This window comes from Musca domestica, unplaced genomic scaffold (assembly GCF_030504385.1).
Source record: "Musca domestica strain aabys unplaced genomic scaffold, Musca_domestica.polishedcontigs.V.1.1 1, whole genome shotgun sequence".
Classification (NCBI taxonomy): Eukaryota; Metazoa; Arthropoda; class Insecta; order Diptera; family Muscidae; genus Musca; species Musca domestica.
In genome coordinates this window covers 39,828,622-39,848,799 of record NW_026712114.1, presented here as the reverse complement: position 1 = coordinate 39,848,799, position 20,178 = coordinate 39,828,622, and the positions used below count along the sequence as shown (strand labels likewise).

Sequence of the window (20,178 nt, the reverse complement as noted above, 5' to 3'; positions counted from 1 at the left end):
TGTCTAGAGAATGCAGAGTTTCAAGATCGACTACTGACAGTGAAAGAAAACTCTCGAAGGGTCTAAAGTTTACTTTTAACTGTTATGACTTGCTTATAAATACACCCTAAACATTTGATAGGTACATGTGAAACTTTCTTTACGATTTCGAGTTGCCTGCAAACTGAATGGACCCAAAATATATTTTTTTTTTAATTTTTATTTTTTTTTATAAAAAAGCTATATAAATAAATATGTTTATCAAAACAACATTAAATAAATATGATATAGAAATGATCTAAACAAAGCAAAACAATTTAACAATGTATTATTAACAAATGTTGCACTAACAACAAAATTCATGGCCAGTACAAAAAGAAAATGCGCATACGCATTTTCTCCCTTCAAATTTAACTCTTTTGGGTACTTTCAATATCTTTGCCAGTACTTCTGCCATAATAACCGGAATAAGCAGCATCTTGGGCATTACCAAAGCTAACCGTGTTAGCCGAACCACTTTCTTGATAATTCTTGCTGTAATAATCTCCATAGGGTTTGGAGAATTGAGGTTCGGGTCTGTAGCCACCATGTTCATAATGATCATGATGATGGTAGTAGGTAGCTGGACCAACACCTTGGGGCGAATACTGAGTGAACGATTCCTTGGCACCAAATAAACCAGAGAACAGACCACCGCCTTGATGACCACCAGGAGGACGACAGAATTTGAAGTAAGCAAAGACACCGGGCAAAATAATGGCAGCCAAACTGAGAACTTTCTTCAGACCAACAATGCCCAAAATGAAAGGCAGGAAGAGCAACAATTTCAGCTTGAAGATTTTCAATACCAACAACAAGGGGATGATCAATTTCTTCAACTTCTTGCGTTCTAAAGGAGAGGCAAAGAAAATGTGGTTACTTTATATGTCTGAAAGTAGACTGACGTGTTGCAACACTTACTCAAGGTTGAAGCATGTTTCTCTTCAATAATATCCAATTCACTATCAATGTCATTGCCAATGAAACGTGCTTCATAGCGCCCGGCTTCGGTGAGTTCTTCTGGTACTTCAACTTCCAAGGCAGTGGATTTAATAAATCTATAAAAAAATTAAAAATTTAATATATTAATAGTTTGTCTAATGTAGTTTTTTAGTAGTATATATAAACGTCGTAAATCTTGTGTTACATTTTATTATTTAACTAAACTTTTAACAGTGTTGTCGTCTTAACAATTTTCCTATCATAAAGTATAATTTATTAATATTAAAATCCCATTAGGCAGACTCTGCGACTATAGGCTGCACAATTTCGTGTGTGGATATATTAGATTGGGTTTCAAAGCAGTGTTAGTAATCCAACATCTGCAACTTTTATTATTTAGAATAAATCAGTTTTTGGTTTTTTAAATAAAAAATTAGTAATGTTCGACAAAAAATTTCTAATTTCCGAGTACATATGAGGTATATTCGCCATACGTTTCTGCATTAGCTAAAACTTAAAATTATTGTATGGAAGTAAAACTTTATTGATTTTGTTATTTCATTTGTAATTGTTTCAAAGAACCATTTTCGACCCCATAAAGTAAAAATTACAACACGATCTAGCAATGTCCGCCCATCCATCTGTTGTAATCCCTCTATCTACCGAAGTATTTAGGTTAGGGGAATGAAATTTTATACATACATATATGTCTTTTGTCTGTAGGGACTTCAAGTTCGAATATAGACCCTAATAGTTTCTACCTATTACCAGCGGATTTTTATGCTCTCCACCATACATAGTATGGAGGGTATATTAAGTTCCGTTTGTAACTCTAATAATTTTACACCCAACAAAGTATATCTATTCTTGATCAGCGTAAAATTCTAAGATGATATAGCCATGCCCGGATGTCCGTCTGTTGTAATCACGCTACAGTCAAAACGAATTAAGATACGAAGCAAAAATTTTGCACAGATCTGTCTTTTGTCTGCAGGCAGGACAAGTTTGAAGATGGGCTATATCGGTCCACGACATCGTATAGCCCCCATACAACGATACACCCCGATATTCTGTATTTTGATGATTTTAACCACATTTTTCAATGGAATTGGCTCAAATTGCACACAAGGAGTTCTTTATGAGTAATTTACCCCCTGACATAGAATTGGCTATATAGGTCCACGATATCGTATATCCCCCATATAACGGCACATCCCGATATTCCGGATTTTTGATTATTTTACACACATTTTTCAATCGAACTTTCTGAAATTCATCGCAAGGAGTTCTTTGTGAGTACTTTTCACCCTGAAAGAGAATTGTCTATATATCCCCCAAATATCGGCATATATATATAGCCACACTTTTCAATGTCCCCCAAATATCGGCACCTTCCCATATTCCGTATTTTGAAGATTTTAACAGAATATTGAATGGATTTTTTTTTTTTTTTTTTTTTTTTGAAAATTGCCTAATTCGTCCCAAATGGTGGAGGGTATTCAAAGTTCGGCCCGGTTTTTTTTAACTTCCTTTTTACTTGCTTGGTGATCAATTTCACTGCAGATTTTGATATAGTCTCTATATGGCAGTACTGACGAAATTAAGACACTTTCTACCCCAATTAACTGTATTATGCCATTTATGGACTTAGAAGTTGAAATGCTTCAACCCTGCAAGTAAGGCTACAGACAAATATAAAAATTCTACAGTTTTTTGAAATTATTTTTTATATCTTCCTTTTTGTGTTCCAATCACTGAATAAGGGTAATTTACTCGAAAGACCACTATATCTTGTAGTTCCTCCCTTTGATGTAAAAATTATGCATATCTTTAGGATTAATTGCTAAAGGTCCCCCTTTATTGCTTAAACTTAATAATCACTTTAAAGTCGTAATCGGAATTGCAAATTTTGTTCATCCTGACATGATACTTAAGAATATTTTGAAAACAAAGTTTTCTAAAGACACTAACTTTGTACGCACATACCATTAATTATGTATGCGAAATTCGGTTGTTTGTATGTCAGACGTGTATCGCAAAATAAGTAACAAAGTTTTCTGCAATCCCTAGAGACTTTGTACACTTTAATATGACATCATTATTACATAGTGGTGTGATTTAAAGAATATGTACAATATTTTCATTGTCTTATGTGTAAGGAAATATTGTAGAAATAATATTTTATATTTTTGCAATGATAGTGGGTGAAAATAAACAGTCAACTGAGAAAAAGGTGGCCACATTGTAGAAAAATATGTTAAATGTCATATTTGTTTAAGCAATTTTTGACGGAACAGCTGAAGTTTACAGAGCAAAAAAACATTACCACAAAATTATGTTCTAGTAGATGAACTATTTAAACAAAGAGAAATATGTAGTCATAAAAATATTTGATTTTTTACTTAAATCTTAATTTAAAGAAACTTACCTTTCGGCCCTTCTTAGGGCATATTTCACCATTTGATCCCAGTCGCTGTCATCATTGCGTGGCTCCTCAGAATATTCAAATGGCTCGCTCAACAATGAACGCTGTTGTGTCTCTGGCAGACGCACAATGCGAGCAAATTCTGTTAAACTGCTTTAAGAAGGGAAAATAAAAAAATCACATAAAAATCGATTCCATTGCCATTTCAATATCCAATTCAACTTACGGATAACTATTGCGATAGAAGATCTCATCAAAACTTGATAGGGCTTGATTTTTAAAACATTCCGATAGATCGCCAGTCAAACAATTGGAATTAGTTCGGGCCAAATAGGGATCACTTTCACCACCACCTAAACCGAATATGTCGAATATGGAAGAACGACCCTCACCGCCGCTGGGTGGTGTTTGCTGGGCCTGTTGTTGGGGTTGTTGCTGCGGTTGTGGTTGATAAACCTGTTGGACATGATTGAAGTTAAGCGTCTGTGCCTGCTGCTGTTCACCAGGGCTCTGCTGGTCCGGCAAACGTAAAGCTTCTCCTGATATTTGCCCAATTAAGATGGTTGCACAGAGGACGGTTGTTATTAATAATGAAAATCCAATTGGTTTCATATCCATCTCTGGAAAAATATGAAGGGAAATAATTGAAATTAATAAAAATTCTAATTTAATTTAATAATATATTTATAATACAGGAAAATAATAATGAAAATATAATTAATAAGATCGGAAGGAATAATAAGTTTAAACAACTATAAACTTAGTATATTTTTGGGAATATTCCAATGCAATAAGGTATATACAGGGTGAGATAAAAAAACTGCAACCAATTTCAGACAGTTGTCATTTCTATGCCACTCGTCCGACAGCTGTTAAAATTATGCCAGTGACAGCTCATTATATTGGTTACAAGCGTCCAATGTATTATAGTGAGATTTTTCCACAAAAAATGTTATTCGTGATGGAATTCAAGCGTGATAGTGTGATTTCTTTATATCTGGCGGCAAAACCACAAGTGGCAATCGTTAGTGCACTCCAGCATTTAATTGTGAATATATCTATTGTGTCTTGTACCATCGCTCCTTACCGCTCGACGTCAAGGAAGTGGACGGAAAAACACAGCTACATCAGCAGGAATGGTTGGAAAAGTACAGAAACAACTTGATCGAAACCCGCATCGCAGTGTCCGAAAAATAGATGGTGAGCGGAACATATCGAAATATACCATTCGGAAAATATTGAAAACTGAGCTCGGGGTAAAGTCATTGAAATTGCAAAAAGTGCAAGAACTTACACCGTAACAGAAAGAAAATAGACTCAAAAGAGCTAAAGAGTTGCTTCGCTTGGCCAAAAATGGTGAACTGCCGAATTTGGTTTTCTCCGATGAGAAAACATTCGTTTCCAAAGAGGTCAGCTGAAAATGTGCACCTTCGGTTGGCCACCAGAACTCAAGCGCCGGCCATGGTGATAGTGTTGGCCGCCATAACAACCGATGGTCGCTCTCCGCTCGTATTAATCGACCGTGGCGTCAGAATAAATGTTGAAAATTATCGCTAAAATGTTCTGGACGGTGTATTAAAGCCTTGGGCAAACATTTTGGCCGAAGTCCTTGGACATTCCAAGAGGACTCAGCACCATCGCACTCAGCACGCGCCACCCAAGAATGGTTACAAAACGATGTTCCTCGCTTCATTTCCACCGCACAATGGCCAGCAAAATCTCCGGATACCAATCTGTTGGACTATCGTATCTGAAGTATTTTGGAAAGCAAGGGTGGCACTAAGAAATACCAAAGTGTCGATCACCTCAAGCAAGCGCTTCGCCGGGAATGGACCAAAATACCGCAAAGCAACATTCGGGCAGCGTGTAACGGTTTCATTGGCCGTTTGAAAGCCATAATTCGTGTCAAAGGTGGCCAATTCGTACAAATCTAAACTTACTCTAAAATTTGATGCTACTTCGACATTTGGCCATAATAGCATTACAGATATATGCATTGAATCATAGTTTTAGGAACTACAAACATATCAAAAATATTTGAACCTTTTTTGACTTTGCCTTACCATTGCTTGGTAAAATTTTTCAATAATATTTCAATTTAAGGTTTATGGCAAAAGACACATTTTCCAAAAAATATTCTGCAATTGTATTAGATTACTTGGTCTCATCTTCATTGGACAGAATACAAAAATATATTGTTTGGAGAAATTTCTCTTCTATTTAACTAAAATTTATTTTCGGTTTCAATTACCAATTGTTTTGAACATAAATCATTTCTATTTTTTAATACCAGAGATAAAGTATGCATTTCATTTTTGTTATTTTCTCTTGATCACAACACACACGACATCTTCGACTCAGCCAGTCTGCCTGTCTGAATATCTACCCTATTCCCCACCTTCTCCAGTTGTGGCCAGAGAGACAAAAACTTTCCCAGCACAAAATCAACAAAACAAAAAAAAAATAAATAAAAATAACAACAAAACATTTGTCTCGACTTGATTATATGCATAAATTTAATTGATTTCTAATAAAGTTTAATCACATTTTGACTTTGGCCAAAACCGGTGTTTGTTGATGATGCTGGTGAAAAAATAACTTCATGCCATTGTTGTTGTCGTTGGCGTTGAAACTATTTGTAATAGAGTTTAAAATGGTTTGTGTGCCTTTTGGCTTTTGGAAGTGATACGTCTGGTTTTCACTTCGATCACAACAACATAAATTTCAGCGAACATATTTGAATTTTTTTTTCTAGATTTTTTTTTTCATGAAATTAAAATGCGGCGGATATGCGCTGCTGTAAGTTTCCAAGTGGAAGTTGTCAGTCGATTTCTTTCCATGGCATTGTACATTTGGTGCGACTGAAATCGTTGACAAACTTAGACATCGTTATGCCTACGCTTGCGATTGATGTAGCTTGCTGTTGCAGAGCTCATGGGCTGTTGTCAGGAGATGTGTAAGTTTGATTGTGTTCGATGGTGGTGGTGCGGTGCCCCAACACTCATATATACATGGACTCATGCACCACCACCTGACACACTTTCTTCGCCCAGGCATACAAATAAGATCAATGAAAAAACAAAACGATTTACTCACAAAAACGCAGGCAAGCTGCTTAACAACTCGTTTTAAGCCATAACGAATCACCAGCATCATTTTCCAAAAAAAAGAGTGCCTGTTGATCTCTGTTTGTTTTGGCCACGTCAAAGCGTTGTAAATGTGCATATGGTTGGTGTTGTAGATATACATGTATGAAAAAAAAAAAACTATCTGTCAAGCGATTATTCCTAAAGCGTGTATAAGTCTATCTCTAAGCATTACATTTTATTGCACAAGGTCGGCAGGAAATAAGCTTTCATTCAACATAAGAGGGCCCAAAGTGGAAATAAAAACCAAAAGATTTTCATGCAGACAAGAGCGGCAGTTGTAATTGGGTGTGTTTTAATTTAAAAAGGCTCCAAGAGATTTGAAATTGCGGAAAGGATTTTGCAGAAATTTAGGATGAAGGGAATTACCCTCTATGCAAGAATTCATTTACCGTGTAGTTTCGTATAGTTATACCCTACAACACTATGTGTTGGGGGTATTATAAATTTGATTGGGCCAAAAATTATGTAACACCTCGAAATATTGATTTCCCACATAGGAAAGTATATATGAATCTTCCTAGCTCGCCGAGCTGAGTTGATCTAGCTATGTATGTCCGTCGCAATTATGGCCCGATCCTTACGAAATTTTGCACGAAGGTGGGGTTAAGGTCAGAATAGAAGCCTATTTCTTTTGGAGATGATCGCCAAATGTTTACGGGTTGAAATGGATCAAATACTGAAAAAATGTCGGATTTTGTAGTAGCTATACAGGTCGCAATTATAGACCAATCGACGCGGAATTTCGCATGTAGCTAGAGTTAAGGGCGGCCTACCAATTTGGGTGGTCATCGGATAATATTTAGCGGGTAAAATAGACCATATCTTTTGTGTTGAAAAAATTCAAAATTTTTCATTAAACCGCGAATATTTTAAATCCCAGCGAAATCACAAAGCCATGACAAGGTTACTTCTGATCTTTACATTGATGTTAACATCCAAGAAATCAGATATATAGCAAAATATGTGCGATATATATGTCTATCAAAGAAGATATGCTTGAAAGATCTCTTATATGTCGAGAACGGCTGAACTAATTTCGACAGTTCTCATTAATTCAGAATGGCCTCTTGGCAGGAACGAAACAACGTCTAAAAAATCGCATAAAAATATCTCTCTAAAGATGAAAATATTGATTTTGTAAAATTTTCTCATATTTTTTCAATTTTTGTCATATTTTTGGTATATTTTCATTTTGAATTAAACATTTGGTAATATTTCTACAGCTAACAAAACTAAGTAGTTAGGATATCCAAATATCATATACATATCGCATTTATGGCCCGATCCTTACGAAATTTTGCATGGGGATAAAATGAGGCTCAGAATATAAGTCTACTCTTTTTGGAGATGATCGTCATATATTTAGCGGTTGAAATGGACCAACAAAACTGCAAAATTGTCAGCTGGTCGTAATTATCGCCCGATCCTCACGCACATTTGAATGGGTGTTACCGGTCATTGCAAAAGCCAAGCAGTTTTGGATAGCCATCCAAAAATATTCAATGTGTGAAATAGTTTGCCAACTTTTGTAGACAAAATACGAAATGTCAATTCCAGTGACTTTTTGGAGAATTCACAAATACAGGAAAGAGGCAGTTCCGACTATTTCGTTAACGCTGATTTCGTTGAAGAATATAGTCAAATGTCTGAATCTCATATAGATGCGTTTCAGTCAAAAACCAATAATAAATGTTAATCTTTTGCCACTTCTGAGAGATTATAAGTCTTTGGGAAATATTGGTTCCAGATCTAGGAAATGAGCAAATTAGTTTAAGTTGCTATTATTCGAAAATTAGAGAACGGAACCTGATGGTTTTCTTTTATTATTTGTCACAATATCTTGTGGAATTCTTTCGAGTATCTCGCCTATATAAACTGTATCGTTTATTATAGTGTTGTAGGGTATTCAACGGTCGGCCCCGCTCGACTGTAGCCTTTGCTTACTTGTTTTTCTATTCGTTTTATTATATTTTTACAAAAAGTATCTTTAATTATTTAGTGCAATTAATAATAAAAAAATACGCAAGGGTTAATATTCGTAAGTTTTATTTCTGGGGGGTTAATAAAGACAGCCTTCGAAGGATTTGAAATACAGGATATTACTTTGAAAAAATTTCTGATGTCAGAGATAACCTGACCTGATTGGAAAATAACTCCTTGTCCAATTTTTAAAGTATTGAATAGATTGAGGTCTTCTGCAATGAGATGAAAAAACTGCAATCAAATTCAGACTGTTGTCATTTCTAAGCCACTCGTCCGAAAGCCGTTAAAATTATTCAAGTGACAGCTCATGATATTGTTAACAAGCGTACAAAAGCATTTTGGTGAGAATTTTCCAGAAAAAAGTTATTCAGCAGAAATGGTTCGAAAAGTAAAGAAGCTACTTGATCGAAACCTGCGTCGCAAGAGTTGCTTCGCTTGGCCGAAAGTGTTGAACTGCCGAATTTGGTTTTCTCCGATGAGAAAACATTCGTTGTCCAGCAGTTTATAAACAAACAAAATGACCGTGTTTACTTGCCAAAGAGGTCAGCTAAAAATGTAATGGCCATCAAAATCTCCGGATACCAATCTCTTGGACTATTTTGTCTGGAGCATTTTGGAATGTCAGGTTGGTTCTAAAAAATACCAACACCTCAAGCAAGCGCTGGAATGGGACAAAATACCGCAGAACAACATTCGGGCAGCGTGTAACGTACCAAAGGTGACCAATTCGAACAAATCTAAACTTTTTCTAAAATTTGATGCTATTTCCGACATATTTTGCTTTTATTCAAAAAAAATAAAAAAAAAAATGTAAAAATTATGGCGTTTGACTTTGTTGCAGTTTTTCATTTCACCTTGTATATAGGTACCATATAGATAGCGAACTTTCTCTCTTTCGTAAACAGGAAGGGAATTAGCAATAGTAAACTTGGACAATCCAAAGCCTTTAAATGCGCCACGTCTATAGTTAAAGACATGGGCAAAAAACGTCCCATATCCCTATGGAACAATGAAGACAAAGACCACAAAAATCTAATGGGGAATCCCAATGAGGGAAAACGAAGATCCTCTTGATACTAGGTAAGAAATAGATTAGTGGGGTAAAAGGCATCCTTACGGGTCACCTGGGCCTATAGACTCATTCATAAAAGATAGGATGTGCAGAAAACAGCCTATGCAGGGCATGCGGGGAATAATGAAACGTTGCAGAATTTTCTATGTTAATCCCCATCGTTTGCAAATACTTAAACTTTAGTCTTGAGCGCACACCAGGATTGGCGATTTTCGCCCCTCTTTTCAACCTAAACTAACCTAAGCCATTCCAAATTATAAAACTGTATATAATATTTTGGGGATAACGTTTTTTTAAAGACCGATTAAAGTCCGGCATAAAAAATAAATTAATTCATGTACATCACGGAGAGGTCGAAGAAAATTGCAAAAAAGTTGTAAATATTTAGGTTTATTCAAATTAACACTTTATTTCCACTAATATTGGCGCGCTTCTGTCTCTTTTTTGGTTTTCCAAATTCCAGATCATTAAGCTCTCCACCAAGATGACATGTAATGTAAACCTATATTTTGGAACTGAGCCCCATAAATAAGAAATACAAAAACTGATCTTGAAAACCTGTAAATATTGATTCCATTTTTTTTTTTCATTTTTTTTGTAATATGACAACTAAACGTTGTGTTTAAACAAAGGCTCTTGCACCCGTTGCTTCAGCAATGGCAATCAAATTTTAGTAACTCGTTTTTTTTTTGCGCTTCGCTTTTTAAATGTGCATAAATATACTATCACCACAAAATAACACTTGCACTTACATACACACATACACTATGAAAATCTTTATTGTGTGGGCTTTTCAAGTTTAATCTCTATCCGTTTTAATAGTTTTTGTTTTTGTCCGTTTTTACTAACTTTACTTTGCTTAAAGACGCCGATCAAAAGCAACGAAATATTTTACGAATATACGAACAGAAAATAATCAATCAATAACGGTTATCGATCGATATAAAGCGGTATGCCCGCCGCTGAATCAATTGGTTACTGACGATGATGATGGGGTAGTTGGTGAGAGAATTTCACTTTGGCAATGTTGGAGTCGAACTGAAACGAAATGCAATGAATTTGGCCAACATCACTGTGTTGGTTGTTGGTCTTTGCACTCACTCACCGCGGAGAGTAGGTATTTAATTTGTTTTTTTTTTTTCTGTTTTGGCCTGACTGCCTGCGTGCCTGTTGTTTGATATTTTTTATATGTTTTTTTTTTTTTTTTTTTTGGTTGGTCTGCAAAAATTGTAATGCTCATTTTGTTGTTCAGTATTTGTGTTGAAGGGAAACAATCAGCAGCAGAGGCAGCAGAGATTACCGCTGATGTATTACTACTTTAGGCGCATTTATTGTAGTAACATTTTGTAATTTGGTACTTAAAGGCATGAGGTAAATAAAGGCTATAATAAATCCCTTCGAGGTGTTTGTTTCTTGTTGATGTTTATAATCTTTTTTTAATAATGCCATTGAAACATGTGGACTGTTATTTCATTGTTAATATACCATGTGAGGTATTTCTTTCTTTTTTTCGTGTCTTCATTAATTTCTCTAATTCTCTGCATGACCGATTTTGTATGGCATGGTGGTCAGCGAGTGTTTGCATTTGGTTTATTGGACTTATGTTCACATAACCATAACTTATAAAACTCGTACAGTTAGAGTAACATTTAATATGGTTATGAAATTTCTTAATTGTCTGCTATTAAAGACTGCAAGGTAAGTGCATTAAAAATATAGTGCATTTAAGTGTTAACATATCAGACACAGTGGAACATTATATTAGTTTTCGGTGGGAACTTAAGAGTCATATCTAAGCTTCTTTGCTTGGGATTCCCAAAAAAAAAGAGAAATCCCAAAAAGCTTAATGAGAAAACATCTTTGTATTTAAAATCTTACAACTATGGGTGTTATAAGATATGCTCATCAATGAAATTTTACACAAGTCTATGTATAAAGAGACAGTGGCAGTATGACTCCTACTCCCACCAAAAAATCTAATTCAGATAACGGTGTTCGTTCTCCCGTCTTAAGAAATCAAAATATCTTGTCAAGATATTTAAGATACTCGAATGAAATTTGACATAGAAATTTATTGTTCTCCAAAGAGGTTTGGTATTGAATATATCCGTCCATGCTTAGGTAAAGTGCGCATATAACGGCGTACCTTAATGTTTGAAAATTTGAATGTTTAAACACCATTTCCAACCGGCATTTCCCAATTCATAAAATAACTTTTTTCTCAAAATTTATTTTAAATTGGTTCTAAATTTGAAATATCTTCCACCCAGCTGTCCATTTGTATTTTCCAGATTTTAAAGCATTTTTGGCAATTGAAACTAGGCCTACCAATATTTTCCAATATCGGTACAAATTCTTTCATAAGACCATTATATAGGCCTTATGACTTATTTTAAGGGTTTTGACACATTGAAATCGAAATTGAACGGTATCGCCCAATCATTGGCATTTTTAAAGTTCTAGTCCTATTTTTTTTTTTTTTTTGTTGTTGCAAAATGGTCAGGCTTATCCCTTTTATTGTTGTTTTTATAAAAACAACGTTTGTTTATTAGTGGAGAACGATGGTAATGTTTACCAGGGGGTAAGGCAGGGAATACCTAGGTTTCGGAAAGAGCCACCAATCCTCATCAGTTCCCTTGTTTTTTGTCTGGGATATTCTCCCCAGAAGTTATTTTAAAAATAACTTCTATGACAAAAAACATTTTTACCCAAGTGACGAGATCGTAAGCTCAATAGAAGAGGAACCAAAGAATTAAATAAAACTAAAATTCTTTTGGAAAGTCTTCTAAATCTTACAACCGCACTTATAAACATTCACATCTTTCTCCACTTGTTATGCTTTTTTTTATCAAAATGAATAAATATTTGGAATTTGGGTCCGTAATTGGTGGTAATGGCTCATCGACACTAACATTTTCGCCACAATCGGATCAGGGTAAAATTCTGACCGTCTGCTGAAATCACGATGGATCTCGTATTAGTTAAGTTGGGGCTTTGAAACTTTATCCAAATATTGATATTTTGCAATATTTGGTATTGGCAACGTTATGTGTATATCAGGCCACATTTTGGTACAACTCTGTGTAACGATAACTCATGAGTTTTTTTGGGATTTTTTAAATGTAGAATATAATAGGATTAGGCCATCTATTCTATTGTCCTGAATTGATTTCAAACATTATGTTCAACGAAATTTCAGACATTGGTCATTCTTGATTCTGCTTGGCTCAAAATTCACCTTTTGTAAATCGGTAGACATAAGACTAAGATAAGCCATAAGTCCTACCAACACTTTGCAAACATTTCGCATTCAAACTAGATATTTAGAAACCGTAATCTTTCGAACATCTCTCGGCACAATGTTTTAAAATATATTCAGATTTTAGAATATTTTTAATAAACTATCGACGCACAATTATTAACTTTTTAAACGTTCTAGCCATATTCTGGAATCTTAATGTTTAGAGCCTTTTCTCTAAAAAAATGTTTTATACATGTCCAAATTTTAGAACAGCTTTCATAAAATGACAACTTTCAATTATCGTCATTTTTGCGTCTTAGGCAAACACTAGTGAGGACTTTGTCAAGCGGCTCATGAAGGGCAGCCTAAAATTTAAAGTGTATTTGACCACATAAAATGGTAAAAATATAGGAATTATGGGGCACGGTCCCAGGCTATTAAAGTATTTAATACCGAAATCTCTTAATATTTTTAAGTTTGGAACACAGAAATTTAATTTTTGAATAATTTTGGAGACCCTAGCAACAAACAATTAACTTCTTCACATAAAATATTCAGGGATGTCAAAAAATTACCATTTTAGGTGGTAGGCAGGAAACTTGCTATATTATTGTCGCATATTTTACGCTGCCTAATACGAGGACGAATGACTCCAAATGTTTGACTTATTTAATTTGATTAATTCCATACATCACACGCTATTATAACCCATATGCACGTAGTGATTTCGAGTCATGTGACGCACAATCCCTACTTGATTCCCCTTTTAATTACATCTGATTATCCTAAAAACTAGAAAAGTTAGTTTGTATTGAACCTTTTTTTAAGCATAGATGATATAATTTATTAAACGTCAACTCTTACAAAATGTCTTGTTTCTTAAATTTTCCCAGAGGTTGGCTTATTTAATTAACCTTTTGAAAACTACTTGGAAAAATTCCACTGAAACCAAATCCTTGAAACATGGTTTTTCCTCAACATGTATTGTGGTGTCTGTTTTTTGTTAGACAAAAGTTGGTCTGCCATGCTCGGTTGGCGTATCACACCAAAACTTTGGTAAACGGAGGCAAAGCACGAGAAGTAAAAGAAAAAGCAGAAAAAAAATTTTGGGCATCACTTTAAAACTATTATTAAAAGACAAGGCCAAGACTTAAGTGAAACAAAAAGCAAAACAACCAACAAAAACACGTAACCAAAAGCAAGACATACGTTCGTCTATCTGTTCAAAGCAGAGAAGTGAGAAAATACCAGATAAAAATGAAAGTAAAAGTTTCTTATAAAAGCATGTGATAGCTCTTTCATTGTCCAATAGACAAATAGACAGATAGACCGACAGACGCTTTAAGATTACTTCAATGGTTTTTGCTCTGCCAACAGTCGGCCGGTCTATCTATCGTTCGCCAGCACCCAAACAGCCAACTCATGCGCTGTTGGCTTTTGTCTGAATAATGTTGCCATTAGAGATTCATAGGATTGAGATACGCATTTGGTCACCGCTCAAAAGCATGTGTTGTAAGGGTCATGATCTGTCGTTGGTGTAGGTTTTTGGTTGTCTTGTTGTTCGTGGGATGGTATTTGATAATGAAAAACAAGAAGCTTGCATCATGGCTTTTGATTTGAGGAGTGAGTGACAAAACGGCAAACTTAAAAAGAAATCTAAAAAATTCAAATTGAAAGTAAGCTGAGATGTCACAGCACGGCTAACACTTCAAAATTGTGCATATGCATGAATGAATATTTTCCATAAATTGGGCGATGTTGTTGAGATTAAGATTGTATACACGTGTGTCTAATACAATTTCAATTGACATATATAAAATAGAAAAAAAATATTTCTTCCCCCTAGACTAAAAATCCGCTGAATGGATTTTTGTGGATACTTTGTACCGTAGGAACGATGCTAGACACCGTCTATAAAATTTGTCTAAATTAATTTGATGTCATTATGTGTTATGCCAACAGGGGTAACACTCGCTATCGTTAATATAATTCTTATTCGCGTAAGAGTCTTTACACTTTGTAAAAGCCATCACAAGAGTCAAAAAATATGGAGTAAAATACTCAATTCGGTATCTCTTGAGCCTTTAAAATTGGTATATTTCCTCCTTCTAGGAAAAGGATTAGCAACTATGGGGTCGGATCTTAGTTTTAGTTTCGAAGGTCATGAGTTCACCTACCATATATCCAAGAACTGCGAATATAGCAAATGAAAATGTTGTGATATTTGGTCAAACAAATATTTTATCAGTAGAGGAATTTGAATCTTCAGACAACATAATTTCGAGAAGTACTGTAACATTAGTGGCAATGACAACATTTGAATCTGATCCATTTTTAATAAGAGTTAAATAAGATTCGATATGCTGCCTGAACCAACCCCTTTAGGCCTTTTTTACCGTCTCTAAATATCCACAGAGCCTACATAAATTATGAACTTACATTTACAATTTGAACCACAATTTATTTAAGAAAACTAATAAATCGGAATTTTTATTATTATTATTTTTTTTTTTTTTTCAATTCAAGATATATACTCTCCCAACAATAATCTGTAGCTATTTTAAAATTTAGATATAAAATCATAATCTAGTCTTTGGCATGTTTATTATAGCAAGCCAAATAAGCATATTTCAGTTATGCCTAAAAATATGCTTTGATTTTGTGCAACGTTCATAGATATCTTTATAATTAAGAAAATAATTGTAATTAAACCTCTGCGCATGCGCACAAGCTTTATTTCATATAAGATTAAAAAAAAGATGTCGTGCGCTACGAAAAACAGAAAAGCTTTCATTTTTGGTACGCTAATGATAGTAAGATGTCGCTTTGTGCTAGATTCAAGGAAAAAAAGGTATTCATATTTTTTATACCACCACAGTATGGGTTTTATATTAAATGTATCATTCCGTTCGTAAGAAGACTCTTGATCAACATAAAAATCTTTGTCGACTTAGATAAGCCCGTCCGCCTGTGGAAATTACTGTAGCTTCCGAACGAAATAAGTTGATAAAATGTTACTCAAATGTGTTTAGGTCTGCAGGACTTTTGGTATTGAAAATGGGATATATAAGTCCACGTTTTGGTGAAGTTAACATACAACTGTACCGACAAATTTAAATCTTTTTGTGTTTTATCCTCATTATCAAACCGAATTTGCTGTAAGTTGGGAAGTAAGTGTTCCCAGTATTTAAGAAATATCCTTGAAGAGAACTGCCGGAATTCAGGTCAGCTTAAATTCACCTAAACCCTATTAGCAAAAGAGGATGCCTTTTCTTTCTTCCACATTCATTGCAAGAGCTTTTTGTTCACTAGTGATGAACAAGTCAGCTAGTCCGCTAGCACGCGAAGCTTAAGTTAATTCTAGTTATTCCTTTTAAATTAGTGTTTCCATACTGCTTGTCCTTTAAGTTTCGGTAACACCATTAATTCAAGGCTTTGGGTAATAATGTGACAGCATTTGAGATTCTGATTGAAAAATTTTGCTTAACATAAGGACACCTTATTAAGAATAATATAAATACCTTCGTTTTACATTCTTGTACGTAATTTTGACTCTCTCCCGGAATATCTTCAACAGATTTCATTCAACTTTAATATCGCAAATTCTACATCAACTTTGACATTAACGTTGAAAAGTTTTACAACACAATAGAGAAATTCCTTCCACTCACAATATGGCTAATAATTGTCTTCTACTTTAAAAACGATGACATCTCTTTTCCCTCCACCTACCATCTACCGTTAAACAATTCCATTTAATTTGCAAAAAGTCGTTCTTCATTTTCGGTTTGCAACTCAACTTTGGTATGATTTTTGTTTTTGTTTAATTTATTGTCAAATCTAACATTCTTGACAATAATCCAATTCTGAGATGCCATATGGCAGGCAGTGTCAGGGTATATGGTATTCGCATCTTTCACTTCTGATTAATTTTCATTATGTCAACTTCCTTTCAGTCCGTGCTGGGTTGGGGTGGGGGTTTTTGTTTGTGTAGGTGAATGAGTGGCATTTTCGTTTGGTATGCCAAAAGAGCCTCAGATACCCACACACCCAAGGGAAATCGAAAAAAAAAAAAAGCAAAAAAACAGAACGAAAGCTGGTGACATGCAAAAAAGGCTTCCTTGCAAAATACATTGTCTACCGTGATATAAATATAAACTTTTTTCCAAGATATTTTTATTATATTAAACCAACCGAAATAATTCCCTTCGCGTTCCCATATTTATAAGATTTTTATACATTCCTTAATTTTAATACAATACCCTACTGATGTGGTTTCCTGTTCGTGTTTTTTTCTTTTAATTTTTTATACCTGCGGAGGAGTTTTCTTTCATTTTGAAAGAAAAAGACAATATTGTATTGAAGGTATTTTGCTCCAACTCAACATCCGTTGGGTAAATATTTATTTTTCATTTCGAATGCCAAAAAAAAACTGTCATACATAATTAATTAGATTTCTGGCAAAATATATTTTTAAATGGATTTTAGGGATACCTGACAAGAAAATGCCTTCGATGCTCCTAAGCAATTCCAAAAAAATGTCTTGGATTATACATTTTTCACTTATTTAGTTACTATTCGCAAATGGCAAATGGTAGCGAACGCTAAAATAAACAAATACCGCAAAAAAGAAGCAAATTGCAAAAATATGTATTTGTTTTCTTTTACCTTCTCTTTATGTAAATACACATACCACGCTGTGAATTCATTCATTAGGTTCAATGAATTGTTAATTTTAGTTATTCATGGGGTGTGAAGAAGAGACGCTTGTTATAACCCAATTTTTATTTTCAAGGTTAGTTTTAAAACCGGTTTTTCGATTTTGTGTTATTATTGTTTGTTTGAACATGGACAACATAAAGGCAAAAAATATGGCCTTCTATTTCCCAAACAAACTATTGGTTGTGGCGGTTTCTGCTGTTTGGGTCATACCATTGATTTTATATGGGAATGACGTTGATAATTAGTGATAATTTATTGTTTATATACTTTTGCAAATGGGCTACCCACCCTCTCAAAATTAATAAAAATTAAACTCAAAATCTATAGAAAGAAGTACCTTAATTAAGGTTAACGCCCTCTATTTCCAACAATGAAGTCGGTAGTCAAGATATGTATGGGCTATTGACTTGTGGAAGAGTTTTAAGCATGCAAAAAATACAGTGATTCAGATTTTTCGCTTCTGGTTAAAACTTTGTAAGGATAAAAATATGTTCAACATTTTTCGGTATTTTTTATTAACATTTCATAAAAATCGGTGTAATGACTCTTAAGGTTAAAAACCTTATATTGCTATATCGTACAGTGCTTTGAAATTCGATTCTATAAGCCAAAATCGCAATTTTTGGAATCTTCGATTTTTTAAATATTCAGAAAATCTTCAATTTTGAAAATATTCAAAAAATCTTGTGGGTGTAGTGAGCCATATAATTTTTTTACAATTACAGGGTGAGATGGAAAAACTGCAAACAACTTTAGACTGCTGTCATTTCTAATCCCCTCGTCCAACAGCTGTTAAAATTATTCCAGTTACAGCTCATTATATTGTTTACAAGCGTACAAAAGCATTTTGGTGAGAATTTTTCAGAAAAAAAGTTATTCGTGATGGAATTCAAGCGTCATAGCGTGGTTTCTTTAAATTTGACTGGAAAACCACAATTGGCTATAGTTAGAGCACTCCATCATTTAAATGTGAATAAATAAAGGGAGGATGACTTCTTCATATGCAAATTTAAAATGTAGATTCTCTCGTCGAATTATCCCTTAGCCAACATTTCGGATGCTCAACAAAGAGGATTTCATCCCAATAAATGTTGACTATGGTGAATTTTTTATTAAAGGCCCTATATGATGTTCCATGCGCATTTAGAGGATCTTGAAGCTCTCTCCTCGCTAGCCAACCAAATTTTCAAAGGTTTATCAAATAGAGACTCTCCTTTAAAAAAAGTGCATTAGAATGTCGGGTTCCCAACCGGGTTTATTTAAGCCCATTTGTGCCATTATCCCTATATGAGGTTCCATGCAAATTAAAGAGAATTTTTAAGATATCTTCGCGCCCAACCGAATTGGGGGTAATTTTTCATGTTAAGTTGTGACAGAGAGACATTCTTGACAAAAAATGGCTTGGGGTCTGTCCCCTATATACAAGTGCATTCCGATTTGACATAGTACACCTTCATTCTCATGTACAATAAAGGAACAGGTCTTATTCAATGTAGGGTTACACATATTTTCGTATTTTATAGTCATAATTATTTGGTGAAAAGCATAAAAACTTGAAAATGGTTTTGACATTTTTTCTTTTATGAGTTGCGAGGCTGTATATTATCTCAGTTTTATCCAAACTGTAGATTTTATACCTTTTCGAAAGTTTTTTAAAACTTGAAAATTATTTTGTTTTTTTTTTTTATTCTTTTATGGAATGTAAATCCCTTTTTGATTTTTTTTAAGTCACAACACAAAATATCTTTTTGGAATTTTACACAAGATTTCGTAATGCAAATAACCAGCATTGCCAAAATCACAACATTTTGAAATAGTTTTAAATTACTCTGTTAAAACTTTTCCATTTACTTTCAAAAGTGTTTTTCTCAATTGTTATTACATCTCCAACTTTAATTCACTTCGTATATAATTCATTCCACTTTCGTGCTCTCATTTACCACAACTAAACACTTCTATTTCGAATTAAACTAAAACACACACTTACTGTCTGATGCTGCTCTCTACCGTTTGCAGGAGTGTTTAGTCCTTATGACAAAGTTTAGATTTTGGCAGTTGATGTAACTACCTTAACTGATGTATAATTTTGAACTGTTGGCACCAATTGCCGGTCACAATGGTTTTATACAAAACACTCGAACATTGAGCTGGCAGACAACAACAATGCAACTTGAAATCACATCATGATGTTGGAGCTGGCAGCAGACAGAGAAGTAATAATGATGTTATTGGTAAAAACCCAAAAAAGTCCAAAAACCAACAACGTATTATGGTTAAGGTAAATACGAGAAGGAAAAAACCACTTATAAAAAAAGAGCAAATACTATGCATACAATATAATTTCCTACAAATCTCAATCTCCTCGAAAATATACTATTTACTGCTACCACCACCACCGCCAAAATGTTTGTACATATGTATGTATGAGACTACAATACGTTTCCATCCATTTAGCCATTCATTCATCCATGCTTTTGTTGTTAATACCATAAACCCAATTCGCGTATAAGAGACAAATGTCTTAACAAAATTCACATTGAGGTAGGTTGGGAATTTTCAATTCTCGCACAAACACACTCAATTATTGGGAACAACAAACGAACGCTTCGTTGCAGTTGAGTGGAGC

At 34.3% G+C, this 20,178-nt stretch overlaps 1 protein-coding gene across 4 annotated transcripts; it reads right to left on the bottom strand.

Annotated features, from left to right (window-relative positions):
* Positions 1–222: 222 nt before the first annotated feature.
* On the bottom strand, positions 223–19,641 carry LOC101899972 (uncharacterized). 4 transcript variants are annotated; one of them, XM_020036320.2, is made up of 5 exons: positions 19,540–19,641; positions 3,612–4,005; positions 3,389–3,538; positions 940–1,076; positions 223–868 (listed from the first exon to the last, which is right to left on the bottom strand). In XM_020036320.2, exons 2-5 carry the CDS (start codon positions 4,001–4,003, stop codon positions 390–392), a joined length of 1,158 nt encoding a protein of 385 aa, XP_019891879.2. In that variant the 5' UTR covers positions 4,004–4,005; positions 19,540–19,641; the 3' UTR covers positions 223–389. The 4 variants fall into 4 exon arrangements, with proteins under 4 accessions (XP_019891879.2, XP_058984700.1, XP_058984655.1 ...); XM_059128717.1 differs by lacking the exon at positions 19,540–19,641 and adding an exon at positions 10,342–10,738 and having other exon boundaries at positions 3,389–3,535; XM_059128672.1 differs by lacking the exon at positions 19,540–19,641 and adding an exon at positions 10,354–10,738.
* Positions 19,642–20,178: the final 537 nt, after the last annotated feature.